This window comes from Podarcis melisellensis (genome assembly GCF_964234715.1).
Source record: "Podarcis melisellensis genome assembly, chromosome: 2".
Classification (NCBI taxonomy): domain Eukaryota; kingdom Metazoa; phylum Chordata; class Lepidosauria; order Squamata; family Lacertidae; genus Podarcis; species Podarcis melisellensis.
Genome location: NC_138529.1, coordinates 19666570 through 19684207, shown reverse-complemented (window position 1 = coordinate 19684207; position 17638 = coordinate 19666570). Strand labels below are relative to the sequence as shown.

At 45.0% G+C, this 17638-nt stretch overlaps 1 protein-coding gene across 11 annotated transcripts in view; it reads right to left on the bottom strand.

Moving 5' to 3' along the window:
- Positions 1-138: 138 nt before the first annotated feature.
- RHBDL3 (rhomboid like 3) overlaps positions 139-17638 on the bottom strand; it is a 151573-nt gene continuing 134073 nt past the window's right edge. For all 11 annotated transcript variants that reach the window (XM_081898807.1, XM_081898816.1, XM_081898806.1 and 8 more), the window contains 2 exons: positions 13050-13110; positions 139-9640 (listed from right to left, as the gene is read on the bottom strand). In XM_081898807.1, the coding sequence (XP_081754933.1) occupies positions 9369-9640; positions 13050-13110 (333 nt within the window). In that variant the 3' untranslated portion in view covers positions 139-9368. The remainder of the gene's footprint in view (positions 9641-13049; positions 13111-17638) is intronic.

Here is a 17638-nt window from a genome sequence, read left to right as displayed (position 1 = left end):
AAATATTTTGACGTTACAGCATGCTACTTTGCAAGTACTGTGTGTGCTCTAATAGCCCTTGATGGGAAAAGCATATTCTGTTCAGCATTATTATTATTATTATTATTATTATTATTATTATTATTATTATTATTATTATTTTAAGGCAGAATTTCTTCATTTGGTGCTATGATGGTTAACTATGGAGGGAGGTACTAACAGTGTAAGCAAAAGAAAGGAAAGCTTCATCCATCTAGCTTTATTCCGTAAACTTAACAGACGCTGTGGGGAGGCAGGATGTGCTTGGTGACTAATAGAGCTATTAAATTTGGTGAAAAACAGCATTTTTACTGCATAAATTCAACCCGTGAAACTCTGTGTGCCTTGTAAAGTTCTCTGTGTTACTAATATGTATTCTGGTTTGGGATTCTGGGAAGAACTTTTTCCAGTTAGAAATCAGTGATTAATTATGGTATTAAAATGCATTTTCCTTCAAGCAAGTTTGCTTCTGTTTCACTTCTGTTTGTTACCATACTGAATGGTTGAATATAATGGGTGAAATTCAACATCGCGCTATTACAAATGTCAGTTGGGTTCCCCTGACCCCTCCCCCACTCCCTTTTTTTGGGGGGGGGAGGGGAAGCCCTCTTGTGGAAGTGGAAGCCATTGCACAGGGCTTCTGCTGATGGGTTTGCTAGGTGAATCCCACCCCTAAATCTTTGTGATAAATAAGTTCTTCAGTTTGCACTATGCAGATGAAAAGAGGCTTGCAGCAATAAGTGCTAAGATGCTTCTTACCATTGCTGAGTTTAGAAGTTAGCTTTGCATGTGAGCAACCCTCAAGAGACATTGCAGCAATCTGCCCCATTCATAAACTCAAACCTGCAATAGAAAGTGACCTAGGATGTTAGGAATGTGTGCATCCACTATCACACAAATGATGTTTCACTTGAAAGGCTTTCGGGAAGATGGGCGCTGAAGATTGGGCAGTGTGCTTAGAGAATTTATGTGCAGGACTAGAAAAGTTAGTATTGTAAAATTCTTCCCTCTTCCAGACTTGTAAAGTCGTTTTGGAGTCAAAGAACACCACCCACACATTAATGCAGGGTCACAGAGACCTGGTACAAAGAGAATAGACCTGTTTCCAAAACTGGTAGTTATGGTGAGATGGCAAATGTGTGTGGCTGAATTTGTGTGGTTGAGGCCGAGTTAGAAACCCAAATTTTCATTCTATCCTGAAGCCAGATGAAATATGAGCAGCATGTAATCCCAAGAGTCTTAATATGCATGAGCCCCCCCCCCCCGTATCTCTGGTGTAGACTTATTTCAAGTACAGTCAAACCTCGGTTCTCAAACAGATCCATTTTCGAACGTTTCGGCTCCTGAACACTGAAAACCCGGAAGTAAATGCTCTGGTTTTTGAACCTTTTTTGGAACCCAAACATCCGATGCGGCTTCTGCTTGAGTGTAAGAAGCTCTTGCAACCAATCGGAAGCCACGCCTCAATTGTTTATCGTTTCGGAAGTCGAACAGTCTTCCGGAATGGAATATATTCGACAACTGAGGTTTGCCTGTACTCGATTCCATTTTGACGGTCTCTAAAATGTGATGCTGCTTTGTAAGTTGATTAAGTGGGAAAGGTTTGCCTGTTTGTAAATAAGTTCACTATTGGTTAGACACAATTCTACTTAGCGGAAAGACCAGGTCACAGTTTGACGGCACTTGATCAAATTTTAGCGGCAAGTTTTTTCCTTTTTGGTCAACATTTGCAAAGTTCAGCTGTGCTCATTTTCATACTGGCTAGAACTGGATGCGGACGCATTTCTGCATCTGAACCAAAAGACTCATTCAGCTATTTGAGTCGGAGGCCCAGGTGGGTATCACAATTTGGGTAGGGCTGTTTCTGCAACCTTGCCAGTTGGGGCATATATTTTATAAAATTAATTTGTTAGTTTTTTTTAAAAAAAATTATCATCTTTCCCCACTGTGAAGTTTCCACTGCAGCTGCTTGCCTTGCTGAAAAGACAGGATGGCTGTGTTAAGTGTTAAGTTTAAAATGTAAAGCAAAAAGTGACTTCTAAGAATTTATGGTTGCATAAATACCATTGTGTTGGTAGCCATTAAGAAACCATTCAGCCTCCAAATTGTAGATGTATTAAAACAGAGACCCATGGTTCCTACTCCGTGACCAAAACATCAAGAACCTCAAAGTTTCACACTTCTTTTTTTGCACCCTTTAGTAGATTGGAAACTCTTTCAAACAAACCACAGTTCCCTGTGATGTCTAGACTTTGAACCCTGGTTTATTTAAACAAGGGTTAGTGAAAACAAACCAGGATCAAGCTGTGGCTTCATATCCTGGTTTGGTCACTAACTAGAGGTTAAACAAACCAGTTCCTTGAGTTTTGACATTACATAAAAATTCCCTTAAAGGTGAAATGAAAGTTTCTGATAAGCTACAGGTGTCGAAAAAGAGAAAGGGGGAATAATTGCAGGAGGCCTAAGCCTTCCTGTTAAATCTGAACTGGGCCAGAGACAGTCTACACCAGGGTTTTCCAAACTTGGGTCTCCAGCTGTTTTGGGACTACAATTCGCATCATCCCTGACCACTGATCCTGCTAGCTAGGGATGATGGGAGTTGTAGTCCAAACACAGCTGGAGACCCAAGTTTGGAAAACCCTGGTCTACACTTTCAGTAGCAAATACAAGCCTGGTCACCACTTTCTGAGCTGCGAAATTGCACCCTGGATTGTGGGCAGTGACAGGTAGAGAAAGCAGACCTGAAACATTGGAGTTGCTTAACCCTTTCCCACCTGCCACGTCATGTAGTAGGAAACCGCTTCACTTTCCTTCATGTGCTTTGACAGAAAATTAATTGGGGCCAAATGGATCTGCAGGGGAAAGAAGGTGGGATGATTGAGGACATACACATCCAATCCATTGCTTCCCCCCCTGCAAACTGGATTCCCAATAGTACAGATGAGCTGGCAAGAACATGATCAAACCTTGCAATATATTCCGCTTCCTTTGCCCCATCTGTCTGATTTGCTGAAGCCACCATGCTGAAAGTTGTGTTCAGGACTGGACTCTATGTCTAACATGCCCAAACTCACTGTGCACATCTCAGTGTATGGGCTGATGTCACGGGGAGTTCTGGAGCAAATTCTTCATTTATCTAGGGATTTCTTCCAGGACCTTAAGCCAGACTCGACATAGAAACACAATTAATAAGCACGGCCATCTGCTTCTATATATAGAGCAGTGGAATTAGTCCAGAACAGGCGCATGAAAAATCTAATTTGAAATTTGTGAACACAGCCTTTAGGAAAGAGTAGCTATGTAATGCTGCCCGGTAGATGTCCCCATTGTTGCTGAGCAATCTGTCTCTCGCATCTCCCTTCCCCGTCAGTTGCTCTTTAAACCCTATGCTGTAATACTTCATTATAAAAGAAAAGAGCGGATGTGACAGCACGTTCTGGCTCTGCCTGTCATGCAAACCTTAACTACGGATGAGACTGGCTCCAAGTCCACGTTTGCCAGTATGAAACCCTGCATGTTCTCCTTCCACCGACACAGCATTTTAATTATTTTGAATATATTTAAAGGAAGGCTGAGTCTACGGCGCAGAGATTCTGGCAGGAGCAGAGTTAAACACGAAGACTTTTTGTGACGAGGCTAAGACTCACTGCAAGACGCAATTAATCTACAGCAGTCTGCAATGTTGTAAGCTAGCAAGGACATCTGGAGGTAAAGGAGAAAATTATCCTCTAATCACTCATTGGCGCAGCGATATCCCAGAACGACTGGGTGACTTTAAGAGGCAGTTTAACTCAGAACGGCCTCCATTCTTGTGCAATCTGAGTGGCAAAATGTCTAAGCTTTGCAGAGGCATTAGCTAGAAACCTTGCAGAAGATTTCATTTGCCTCAGATGCAGAGTGGGGGTTGTGGAGAACTGCAAACTAGATTTGGGGTTGATGACAGTCATAAAGGATATGATGTGAATAGGGTGAGATCAATGAGAAGTGTTGCTGTCTCTTGCCCTTGCTCCACGATGGAGTGTCCTTTGCTATGGTTGGGGGCAGATTATGTGGTTGGGAAGCAGATTTCAACCTCAAAAGTAAAATGTTTTATCTGAGCCAAGAGCCTCATTATGCAGGAAATTCTGTTCACCGCAGCACTGAGGTGTAGTTCTCATAGACACACATGAATCAGACCACTGGCCCATCTAACTCAACTGTTTACACCGCTTGGCAGCTGGTCTCCAGGGGTTTTCGGTCAGGGGACATTCTCAGCTGTTTTGAGAAGCCAGGGATGGAACCTAGAAATTTCTACATGCAAGCCAGATGCTCTGCCACTGAATTTGGCCCTTCATGAAAAAGGAGGTGAGGAAATAAACCTATTTGAGGGATATAGCAGTGCAGATGGGGACTTGATTGAATACTGCTCCAGACAGATCATTGGTATGTCAGGGAGAAGACTAGGCTCAAATCCTTTTCCTTGACAGCTAACATGATGTGAGGATTGTTATTTTGAGGGAAGGGGCATTCAGTCATGTGAGCTGCAATATTGCCCACCCCCTTCTATTTATGAGAACAGGGCTTAGGAGTCACAATTCAGAATATCATCTACGCTACTGCTCTGTACCCACCTCTCACTTTTCATGGAATCATGGAATCGCAGAATTGGAAAGGACCCCAAATGTAATCTAAATCCAGTCCCCTGCAAATGCAGGAATCTCAACTACAGCATCCATGACAGAAGGCCATCCAGCCTCTCCTTAAAAACTTCCAAAGAAGGAGAGTCCACAACCTCTTTTCACTGTCAAATAGCTCTTACTGCCAGAAAGTTCTTCCTGATGTTTAGTCGAAATCTCCTTTCTTGTAACTTGAAGCCATGCTTTACCGGGTGCAGATAAGTCACGATGAAACGTTTGCTGTTTTGGTGCCTGTCCTGAATCTGAAACGGCAGCAAGGCTCTGCAGGCTGTTTTGTAAGTTTATACTTCCTTCTAATAAAGCACTAGAATTGAGCACTCTGGCATTTGGTATCCCTGCATCAAATCACTCGCAGAGGACCTCCTTTGGGCCTGTGGATCAGGACACTGTCACATTCTAGAAGCATGTTCCCTAGCTTCTCTAACCCGGAGCTCTCTGGCTATACTGTGTAGCCCAGCCATCCTCACCAAATGGGCAGCTCTCCCCTGAGTTCCCGGCAAAATACACACACACACACACACACACACACACACACACACACACTCCAACTCAGATACACACCTTTCATAACGATGGACATTTCATTAGTAGAAAATAACTCAGATAAGCATGTAACCTATAGTCATCATAGGTCCGTCACTTTGTTTTTACCTGTGTAGAGATGAAGCCCAAGTACACGAGGCTTTGGCTTCATATTAGGAGGAAATCCTATGACAGGAAAAAGGGATTTAACGTGAACTCATTGGATTAATGAGACTGGTGCCAAACTGTGTGCCGATCACTCCAAAGCCTAAGCTTGTCCCTGGCAACAATCTGTGAGCCTATCAAGGCAAAATTCAAACACCAACAAGACATGAGAATTCTGGTTTCTTGCTTGCTTGCATCTTCAGCTGAGTCAGATTTGAGCTCTGCAATTCTTATCTTCCATTTAACAACCGCAAGCACGTGAACCGTAAAAAGGCTTTCTGCAGGACTCTGGCCTTCTCCTAATAAATGGAACATGTGTCACATAATGAGTGGCATTGTCCCCCCCCCCCCCAAGTTTTTCTGCAGTAAGCAATCCAGGTACTGAAAATCAGCTGCCTTCTAAGCACCAAATCTTTAGTGTTACCAGTATTCCTGCTGGATGCTTCCCGGTGGGTGTTTATTTTGGGATGGGTACTCCACATCCATGCGTATTTTTTGCTGCATCCTCATGACACTGTTGACATCTAAATGCCAGCCTACAATTTCCCCCCATTTAATCCAGATTAACCCTTTCTAGGGGCAGTCGATTAAGCTAAAAGAACAAAAACAACCTGTTGCCAATGACCTGACCCCACTTGCAATATCTGAATGCCCGGCTTGCAAATTTAGACCGTGCCTTGAAGTATGCAGAATGTTCTGTGAATAACGTAACCAGGCCACCCACAACTAACCTTTCATCTGATGAGCACTGGTGCAAAGGTTTTTTTGTGTTCGATGGTCTCCATCCCCAACTAACAGGGCAGTCTTGTTCTGGGTGTGGTTGTTTGGCGGTGGTAGTTGAATTTCCAAGTGGCATGCCACTGCGACTGGTTCTGGGAACTAAAATTACCAGGAAGCAATGTGATAAGGCACATAGGCACGGCCTCATCATTGTGCATGCATCATTAGAAGCTAGAAAAGAAAAATCCAAAGAAATGAGGAATGATTTCTGGGTTTTTGAATGGTCAGTGAGAAAGATCAATATTACTGGGCTGCTTCCAAATACACAACTCCAGAGGATTTGACTATCACTACTAAAGAAATACAGTGGTACCTCAGGTTACATACGCTTCAGGTTACAGACTCCACTCACCCAGAAATAGTGCTTCAGGTTAAGAACTTTGCTTCAGGATGAGGACAGAAATCGTGCTCCGGCGGCGCGGCAGCAGCAGCGGGAGGCCCCATTAGCTAAAGTGGTGCTTCAGGTTAAGAACAGTTTCAAGTTAAGTACGGACCTCTGGAACGAATTAAGTACTTAACCTGAGGTACCACTGTAGTATGAGACAAAGAATAACAACTTTAGAAAAAAATGAGAACAAATATTGCCCCTCTTTGAAAGATGTTTGAAAAAAGGAACGGCTAGGAACCGTACAATTCTCCTTTCTCAGGACTGCTGTGCCCGTGGGCTGTTATGCTAGGATCTTTCTGGTGTGCTTATTTGTGCTGCAAAATGGACATAAGGGTTATTTGCAAGAGACAGCATTTGCTGTCATTTAAGTTTCAATTTTAGTGTGCTCTGTATGGATTTCACCAAGCACTTTAGATATGTTAGCTCATTTGGCAGCCACAATACCGAAATGGAGGAATCAAATTAGGACTTGCCCTGCTTGCTCAGCTCTGCTAGCTTCCTGCCAGCATGGCCTCTTCACACATTACATTTCAAAATGCCTACGTACAGTATCTTACTGTAAGTGTATGACGGAATTGCCATGTATGAATGCAGCAAACATGCGTCGTACAAATACAGTTGCCAGGGAACGAGGCACAAGTTGGCCTGTCAGCAGGCCCCAGTTTGTCCTGGCTATTGTACGAAATGGCTTACACCACCCATCTTTTAACATGTACCCATTATCCAAGTTTAGAGCAGCCATGCTGAGCTTATGTCCAGGAACAGGAGCTGGCACAAAGACCTATGCTTCTGCTGATTTCCAGCATATAATTGCAAAGCTGGTACAGAAGCCGCTCGCATCATCTGCTAGGTATGATCTCATCCCTTCTTTTGCAGAACACCCAAGATCCATCCCCTAGTTTTCAGTGAGGTAGTAAACCTGTGTCTGGGCTGCACCACTTTAGACCGCAGGTAGGGGCTCACACGCTCGAATGTTCCAACACACAAAATCGTTTGCTACATAGAAAATTAGATGCAAAGGAGAAATGTTCTAGCACTGCCCTCTCCCTGGTACGTGCGGGGGATTTTCACATGAAAGCATTCAATCATGTCAACTTCTACTTGTTGCTTGAAGTGGTACAGGTCAGATGTTGCTTTATGCCAGGAGTGAGGTACCAGTGGCCCTCCAGGTATTGTTGGACTCCAAGTCCCATCAGCACGCCAATGGTCAGCGATGATGGGAGTAAGCCAGCACATCTAGAGCTACAGGTTCCCCACCCTTGGTTGACTCCAGAACATGCAGGCCTCTGGATGCTGGTGGACTACATCTCCCATCATCCCTGACCACAGGCTATGCTGGTTGGGACTAATGGGAACTGGAGTCCAATGACATCTCGAGGGCCATAGATCTCCCTCCCGTTTTACTTTAGCAAGAACTAAGCCCTATTCAAGATACTGTCGTCAAATGCATCCCTGACCCACTTGACCCTCTAACAGTGCATGGTTACTCAGAAGGAAGCTCCACTGAGTATAGGACTGTATCTAAATTACACCTGCAAAATTCATAAAGCAGCATTGCAGCCCGGATGGCTATTTTTCAAAGCACATGAGGCAAAGCAACCACGTCCACATTTTCCAAATAAGAACCACGTAGAAATGTTTGTTAGGGATATGACTGCATATGTCTCCCTGGATTGCAAGAACAACACCCCAAAAATCAAAGGGGCTGTAGAGTTGTGGTCTCTTGTCTTGTCCAGTGCTATAGATGGGAGATGAAACATCCATTATACGCTCTGTGCGCTGAAATGTTCTGGAATAGCATAATTGAACTAAGAGACATCTAGCAACCCCTTCCCAGCCAGCAAGCAGATCTTCCTTTTTTAAAAAAAGAATGTGTAAGACCAAGGAAGAAAGTAAGAAACCAGAAGAAAATAGCATGATTGTCCACAAAAAAATTACAAAATATTCAAGTGGTCTGCAAAGTATTCAAGAATGAAAACCCAGTCACAAACTGTGAATATCTAATTAAATATGCAGTTGTATTTAGCAACCAGGTTAAAGCACTTTCAAATCTTTCTGTGCAATTTGGTTTGTCCTTTAGTTGAGAAGTGGCCTCTACTGCTGGCAAGGTGTGAACCCATATGCGCTGAACCCCTTGGAAGATTTCTGTAAGACCTGCTCCTCTTAACAAGGCAGCAGACTTGAGGATCTGTCCCGGTTTACTGGGCATCAGCAGTGGCACTGAAGAACAGCCTGACCCGTCAAGCCAAGCATCCTTGGCCGAGTGCCCTTTTGGTTAAAGAAAGGAAGAGCTTTTCCCTCATGGCCTGATGGATGGCTCTTGTAAATTGTGAGTATGGTAGAAGATTAACCTGGAAAAATGTAGGCAACCCAAACAAAATTTCACTATGTGCATTAGCATTCACCAGTATGTGGTGTTAAGTGTCCTGTTATACAAATATAGGGCTGAATTGTCAGCCTTTTTCTCATGAAAGCAACACCAAGCTACTTGCATGATCAATGGATACAAGGCCTGGTCCTTATGGACTACGGCGATACCTGCAAATCTCCATGCCCAAATCTCCTTCCAAACAAGTTTCTATTGGCCAGTCCCTGCTTAGGTCATTGTTTTCCAATAATATGGTCACATCCTAGCCATGCAGCATATAGTTTCCCCCTCAACTTGTGCCATTTCAGAAGATGGGTTTGCTTATATCCTGTGATATTCGTACAAAAATAAACCCTCCGTTTCAATCCCACCCCACCTCACCCCACCCCGCCCTTGAAATGGAGCTGGTAGATGGGAAGTTATCCATTTGAGAGTCCCTCGACCCAGGATCTCAAGGAGGTGGAGGTAGTTTCAGGTCCAACAGGCTATAGGCGAAAATGTTCCAGAAGATGGCAAAGAGAACAAACACCACGTACATGGAGACAAAGATCCACCATAAGGACTGGTCTTGGAGTCTCTGCTCATAGTTCCTTAGGATGACTACGCCTAGGGTGATTCCAACAGCAACGCCCCCAAGGTGGGCGACAAAACTTGGGTGTGGGCATGGAGGGTAAGCGGATGGGTAGAACCTCAGCCACACAGCTCTTCCAAATTCAAAGCTCACTGGAAGAGAGGAGAAATGAGGGGTCACTGGTCTTTAAAGTGCTTCTGTTTTCCAGATATTTCAATATATTTTGGCAGTTCTGTTTTGAAATTATTATTTTTTTTATCATTATCAATGAGAAAACCCAAAGCGTTTAAATATAACTGTGCACTGTTGTGCAACATTTTATTTGCTACAGTAAGATCCCTATAATACTATTATGAACCCAGTTTTCATATTTCTGTAAGTAGCTACATCAAGCATTTAAATATTTCTACCAATCCTAAAGCAAAAAAAGTATCACCTCCCCACTTATTGTACCATTTCATCCATACTTGCTACTTTGAAATTCCCCCAGTGAAGAATATTGATGGGTTCGCAAAGTTTTGCACTTGAATATAAACAAACACTGTTCCTCTGTGTAAAAATATATTCTTGTCGTCTCCTCTTTTCACCAGATTTGTTAGCTTCATCATGTATGCCATGCCCCAGGCTATGTTTCAAACTGTTCTCAAGTACATTCATATTTGTGATGGCCTGGGACTCAGGCTCGGGCTCAGATCCAGAGGAGTCTCAGTCTGCACCGGATCCTTTGCCTCAGGCATCATCTGAACCAAGTCTGGGGACTAATCCTGAAGAGTCCCAGTCTGCACAAGTTCCCCTGTAGCAAACACCAGCTGGGCCAAGTCAGGGGCCTGAGCCTGCCCTGGCTCCAGATGCGGGGTTTACCTCATTGCCTTCAGCTGGGCCATCACTTACAGCTGCTCCACTACCGGTTTGGTCAGGGGAGGCTGAGGCGGCCTCTGGGTCTAGTAACCCACCAACGTCTCCTGAGCTGCAGAGACTAAGGTCTGAGAGAAGGAGAGGCCTGAGTACTCGCAGGAGGAGTGCTCGTCTCTGGGCGAAACAGGGAGGTGAGTCACCGGGGATCAGGACCGGCCGTTACCCCGACAAAGATAAAAGGCTGTCAGACCCCGCCCCAGGTTGCGGGAGCAACATTGCTGTATGCCAGACCCTGCCTGAGATCCTGTACCTGTCCTTGCCTGGTTTCCTGCCTTGGCCCTGTTGGACTGACTCCTAGTGGAACCTATGGATTCTGGACCGGACCTGGGCCGCGGTTCTCGGGTTACCCCTGGGCCCAGCCCATTATTTTACTTTCAATTGCATAGGTTTTCTGCTCTGTTGTTTGCTGGCCTGGGCTCCTTTGGGAGGAAAGGCAGGATAGGCTATAAACAAACAAACACACTTGGTTCCTCTGCACACCCTGAAGAGGTTCAGTTTGACAGCAGCAACCAAGGGCAGAACAAGCGCTGTGTGCAACATGGGGCAGCTACCAAAAACAGCACACCTACCTGGCGCTTTCTTATATAACAAGCAATTACACTCGGAGAATGTTGCAATAAGTCAGCCATGCAGTCTGTTTCCCTGCTGGCATCCTCGCGATGAAGCGAGGATGTCATCATAGCTGAAGCAGATGCTTCCAGCTCTTGACTTATGTTGTTTGTACAATTTTCTGTTTCCCAAAATCAATAGCCATCTTTCAAAAGGAAGAAGAAGAGGATGTCATCATGACACCAGGAACAGAACTGTACTGTACAGAATGTTACAGAGGCTCATGGGAGAGAGCTCGACACAGGAATGCTGGTTTCGGCGACTGCCCTGTATTGTTCATAAGGCTGCGTTAACCCCCAAGAAGCACGAAACTCTCTGATCCAGGTGTGTGCTTCACTCTTTGCAGGGTCAGAACCAAAGCGAGTGATAATGACTACTACAGCCAATAAAAGGTAAAAAAAGCAAAGGACCCCTGGATGGTTAAGTCCAGTCAAAGGTGACTACAGTGGTGCCTCGCAAGACGAAATTAATTCGTTCCGCAAGTCTCTTCGTCTTGCGGTTTTTTCGTCTTGCGATGCACGGTTTCCCATAGGAATGCATTGAAAATCAATTAATGCGTTCCTAGGGAAACCGCCTTCAGACCAGGTCCGGGGACAGTCTGTCCCCGGACCTCTTCTGAAGGCTGGGGGGCGCGGGCTTCGCAGCAGCGCTACGAAGCCCGGCGGCTGGGGCAGGTGTTCCCGCCCCCCCCTGCTTCGGAGCAGCGTTCCGAAGCGGGGTGGCTGGGGCAGGTGTTCCCGCCCCCCCGCCCGGCTTCGCAGCAGCGCTACGAAGCCCGGCGGCTGGGGCAGGTGTTCCCGCCCCCCCACCCCGCTTCGGAGCAGCGTTCCGAAGCGGGGTGGCTGGGGCAGGTGTTCCCGCCCCCCCGCCCGGCTTCGCAGCAGCGCTATGAAGCCCGGCGGCTGGGGCAGGTGTTCCCGCCCCCCCACCCCGCTTCGGAGCAGCGTTCCGAAGCGGGGTGGCTGGGGCAGGTGTTCCCGCCCCCCGCCCGGCTTCGCAGCAGCGCTACGAAGCCCAGCGGCTGGGGCAGGTGTCCGGGATCTCTTTTGAAGCAAGCGGCTGCGGAGAGACGCGATCTCCCCGCAGCCGCTTGCTTCAAAAGAGGTCCGGGATCTCTTTTGAAGCAAGCGGCTGCGGAGAGACGCGATCTCCCCGCAGCCGCTTGCTTCAAAAGAGGTCCGGGATCTCTTTTGAAGCAAGCGGCTGCGGAGAGACGCGATCTCCCCGCAGCCGCTTGCTTCAAAAGAGGTCCGGGATCTCTTTTGAAGCAAGCGGCTGCGGAGAGAAGCGATCTCCCCGCAGCCGCTTGCTTCAAAAGAGGTCCGGGGCAGCGGGAAGAGCTGCCCCCGGACCTCTTTTGAAGCAAGGGGCGGTGGGGAGAAGCGATCTCCCCGCCGCCCCTTGCTTCAAAAGAGAAGACCCGCTGTCCCCGGGGCAAGCTTCGTTTTGCGAAGCAAGCCCATAGGGAAATTCGTCTTGCGAGGCAACTCGAAAACGAAAAAACCTTTCGTTTTGCGAGTTTTTCGTCTCGCGAGGCGTTCGTCTTGCGGGGTACCACTGTATGGGGTTGCGGTGCTCATCTTGCTTTCAGGCTAAGGTAGCCGGCGTTTGTCTACAGACAGCTTTCCGGGTCATGTGGTCAGCAACTGCCGCAACTGGACACCATGATGGAAACCAGAACAGCCGGGAACGCTGTTTACCTTCCCACCGCAGTGGTACCTATTTATCTACCTGCACTGGCGTTCTTTTGAACTGCTAGGTGGACAGAAGCTGGGACAGAGCAACCAAGAGATCACTCCGTCACAGGGATTCAAACCGCCAACCTTCCGGTCGGCAAGCCCAAGAGGCTCAGTGGTTTAGACCACAGCGCCACCCGCGTCAATATTATGCCTCCCAATGTGTCAATGCAATTTACAGATAAGAAGGCTACTTAGATGGGAAATGTATGGGACATTGAGATCCTAAAAGGAGGTGCAGTAATGATGAATTTAAAATGGCAACAACCTAGGCACATATCAAGCATATGAGGATACTTACTACAGATCAAGGCAACAGCCATGCGCAACAGCTTGAATTGGCACTTCATTCCAGACCAGTTCTGGGGAAAGAGAGGAGAGGGGAGTCAACAATCTCCAATTAAGTGTTTCACATGCTGAGAATCTGGAAGATACGAATCTAAAGGAACCAGAGGGCTCTCTCCTACCCGCCCCTCCCCACACACCCAATGCCAGCGAACTAGCTTCCCTGCAGCTTCTACAGCCTTTGGCACACTCTCAACTCACTGAGCTTCAGGGCAGAGAGAAACAAAATCAAAGATTAGCTTTCTGAAGTCAGTCAATTCCGCCTGCTTCTTAAGTCAGCAGCAATGCTGGCCAGAAGAGGGAGATGTTTTAAAACAAACCGACGGGACGGGGAATGCCAATTTAATCCCCCTGCACCACACAACACTGCATAATCGCATGGGGTTTTGAACGCCTGTCCTTTCCGCTGTGAAACCCTTACTCAGGAGTCCCCAAGCAATTCTCCCAGTTCATCTGTTGGGTGAAACATCTGGGGGTGGGTGGGGGACGAAAAAAGAGATAGGGGTTGACCCGCCACATGGTAAATTGTCATCTACTCTCTAACAATTTCACAGATGAAAAGAAGGACTCCTCTGTTGCAACAGACTAGAGATTCAAATATGAAACTCTTGCCCCTAGGTATGGTTGAATCTGTCAATTTCAATTTCTCTCTGTTTCTCATTTTTCAGTTCACATGTCTGCAGCAATCTTCAATTTAGGAAAAAGATCCTAATGAAACTTAAGCAGCAACTTAATGCAATTTTCTCCTAATAAACACATTTTTTGTATGCCATTTTCAAGATTCTACGTATTTTCACAAGTGATTGTACTCACTAATGTATGCATTTTATGCACACTGGCTGGACAACTGCAGGAAAAAACTGGAGAAGTGAAAATTTCAAAGGATATTTGTGTTTCAGTTCATATATGGGGCTGAGAAGGGCAAATCAGGTAGATTCTCATTAAAATGCAAACAACATCACATTTGTCCCCAATCCCTATCTGCCCCAAATGGTTTTATTTTAATGTATTATTCTGCGTTTCCTTTTATGGACAGAGCAGCATTTTTATATAGACCATCTTTAATGAGACTGATATCATCAGTTTATGCAAATAGCTCTCCTTTTCAATCTGTTACATGTTGCTCTCTCTCTCCCATCTACCTTCCCAATTGAAAGAAAAGAAACAACCTGCAGCATACACTGTGCTTTCCTAAGCAGGAAATTGGAAAGACCTTGTGGCACACAGCTTAGAAGTAGTGGAGGATCAATAAGAGAGCCCTGCTGCAAAGGAATGCAACCTGCAAAATTTAGAGGACAAGCTCAGTTCTCAAGGAAGAGAGACCGGAGGAAAGACTAATATTTAAGCACAGAGATGATGGGTTAGAATGGATAATGACCTTACAGGTGTAGTTAAGGCACTTTGCTGAATAGGTATTTAGGTAAGAAAGCACTCACTTCATCACATGTTCAATATTTGCACGCCGAGACAATAACTAAAGGTGCTTTGCAGCATAGCCTTTCCAGAGTATGCAATCATGCTGACAATCTTCAGCATGGATTATGACTGGGGTAGCATCAGAAATGTTTATTCGTCAGGCTTGCACATTGATAGCATTTACTGCTGGTCAGATCAGCAAAAAAATTCTACCTGTCAAAACACGGTAGGCTCCTTTGGGTATTAAATAACACATCACGGAATCATACATAACACAGTGCCTGATCCTCTGTCCCCTTATTTAGATGTATCTTGCTCACATATTCTATAGCGCAGTGAAATCTGAATCCAACTGTGACAAGTGAACAATTATTACAGATCAGTTGTGCTACTTGTGATCCATCCCCTGCCCCTACGGCCAGCTCCAGTGATTGCGAAAATTGCCACTAATTATATCTGTGACCTTGTGAGAATGTATCCAGGAAAAGCTAGAACTGCGAGATCATTATTGCCCATTATTTAGGGAAATTGCAAACTGTAAGGGAAGAAAGAGAAATGAACATTCCAGCTCATAACTTGCTCCGACGCAGAGGAGAATTTCTCATTTAGTTATTATGCAGCATCAAGGAAATACATGTTGGAATTGGTATCAGAGAGAGAAATTCTCAACCCTGTGCATGGCTATTCGGATGTAAGCCTCAATGACTTCAATGAGGCAAAGTTGTATAAGATTGCAGTCTTAAATATCTATCTCTTCTACCACTTTATATTATGTGTATCTCTAAAACACAGGACAGCAGAACATATGTTGCAGTGCTGACCAACATAACAGAAAGCAGACAAATCCAGAGTTAGTAACCTCAATATATTTAAAGATCAGGAGCTGAGACTTGAAGCGCCCAGCTTTCTTTTCTCTGACAGAAATCAGTGCTACCATCAGTTTGTCCTTGACACTAGGCAATGCCACAAAATATTGGTTGATCCAAAGGCAAGCTTCTTGAGTGCTGATTCTCAATAATTTCAGTGGATCAGGAAAGTTGAACAAGCAATAGGGATTTTTCCAGGGTGGGGTGTTAGCAAAGCAAATTCTACAAACAAACAACCAAACATATATAACTAGCATCAGAAAACAGATTATCACTTCTAGTAGATCTGGTGACTGAGCTGTGTTGAGGCCTGGGTAGACCTGGCCTCTGAGAAGCTTATAGTCTAGGTCGCTCCATTGTTTCCCAGCAGGTAGACTTGCTGTTTATCTATGAATGAACCTGATTGTCAGGTAACATCTTTCCACTTACCACTGGAACCCTCCATCCTTTTCCCCTGGCTCCCTTCATCTCCTCCAGCCCTTCACTAATTGCACTGCTGCTGCTGCTGCTGCTACAATCAACTTCATTGCCCACTCCCCACTGCACTGGTTTAAAAGACAGCTACAAACCATAAGCCAACAACAATGGACTACAGCTCGAGATTGCCATACACTCCTTCCAGCAAAATGAGTATAACTCTTTTCAATAGAACAGGCATCAGAACTACCCTCCGTAAGAATCAGTTATACTCAGTCTATTAACAGACACAGAAATGCCCGAAGATACCAACAGAACGGGGAAGAATTTGCTAGGTGTCACCATCAAAGGCATGGATCTTCTGCAATTCTGACTGCAGAATTCAGTGTGTGGATTGCAGATTCCTGGACATTATTGCTTGCATTTTTAAGAATCCTTCAAACCAAACAAATGTCAAAATAAATAAAAAAAGAAGTGTGCATGCACACGAAAGCTTATACCCAGAACAAACTTAGTTGGTCTTTAAGGAGCTACTAGACAATTTTTTATTTATTTTTTATTTCGAATGCGTCAGACCAACACGGCTAGAAACAAATGCCAACCTCTCGTATTCAGTGTTTTGATATATGTATGCTGGAAAGCTCATGCCATCAACTTCTGGGGAGATCACCAATGTCATGAAACAAGCTGGCTTTTTTATTTATCCTGTCCTTCCTCCAAGGAGCTCAGGGTGGCATACAACTGGGGTTGGTAAAAGGTAGCTCAGGATCTACTTATAGACCTGTTGGTGCTTTATAGAACATTGGCAAGGGTTTCTGTCTCTCAAGCAATCAGCCGTGGCAACAACAACATAACTTTCCCCATCTGAATGGGAATGTTGAAATGAAGAAAGCTAACCAGGAGCAGACTGTTGTATGAAAGGACTATGAGGTTAGTTCTGGTACTGTACACAAATCTCTAGGCTCAGAATGCGCTTAGAGGAACCCTGTTCTTTAATACTAACTATATGCCTAAGGACTGATCGATTCTGACACTCAACATTCCTTTAATCTTATGTATTTTGCACCAGGCACTCATTGATGGATCTCAGGGTTCTAGTAAAAAAACAAAGTTGTGAGTCAGAGCATCTAATGTCTGAGCACAGAGTACACTGAAACAGGCTTGGCTACAGAACAAACACACACACACACACAACAATCTAGTAATACAGATGTGACAAGTCATCACCCCAGGAATTTTTCATAAGGCACTTCACAAAACTTTAAAGTCTCTGGCTGGGCCTGTGGTAGACTCATTTTTCTTTTATGAACAAAGCTCTGGGTGAGATGCGAGGGCTAACCAAGCAAAATATTACAGATCAATAAATCTGAGCTTAAGAACCCAGAGTTGAAAAATCAATAAATTTTATGTGCACTCTGGGGGTGGGGTCTGACAAGATGCACACACACTCATGGACATAGATCTGATGAGTTCTTCAATTTCCTTTTTTTATTGCACAAGTCCTGACAGTTTTATAACTTTATCCAAATCTCCTCACTTCCTCTCCTTCTTCCCCCTGAGAGGACAGTTTTAATCTCCCTCCTTCTATGGGGGTGGATGAACACAGTTGGGGTGCAATTACCGTATTTTTCGCTCTATAACACGCACCCAACCATAACACACATGTAGTTTTTAGAGGAGAAAAACAAGAAAAAAAAATATTCTGAACGAAACAGTGGATTTATGATTTTTGTGGTTCATGCTGTGGCCACAGACATGTGATCTAACAGTGAGTTTTGAGTAGCCCAGTGCAAAAATCCTGAGGATCCATGTGGATCCATGCTTTGTAACCACGTTTTTGCACCAC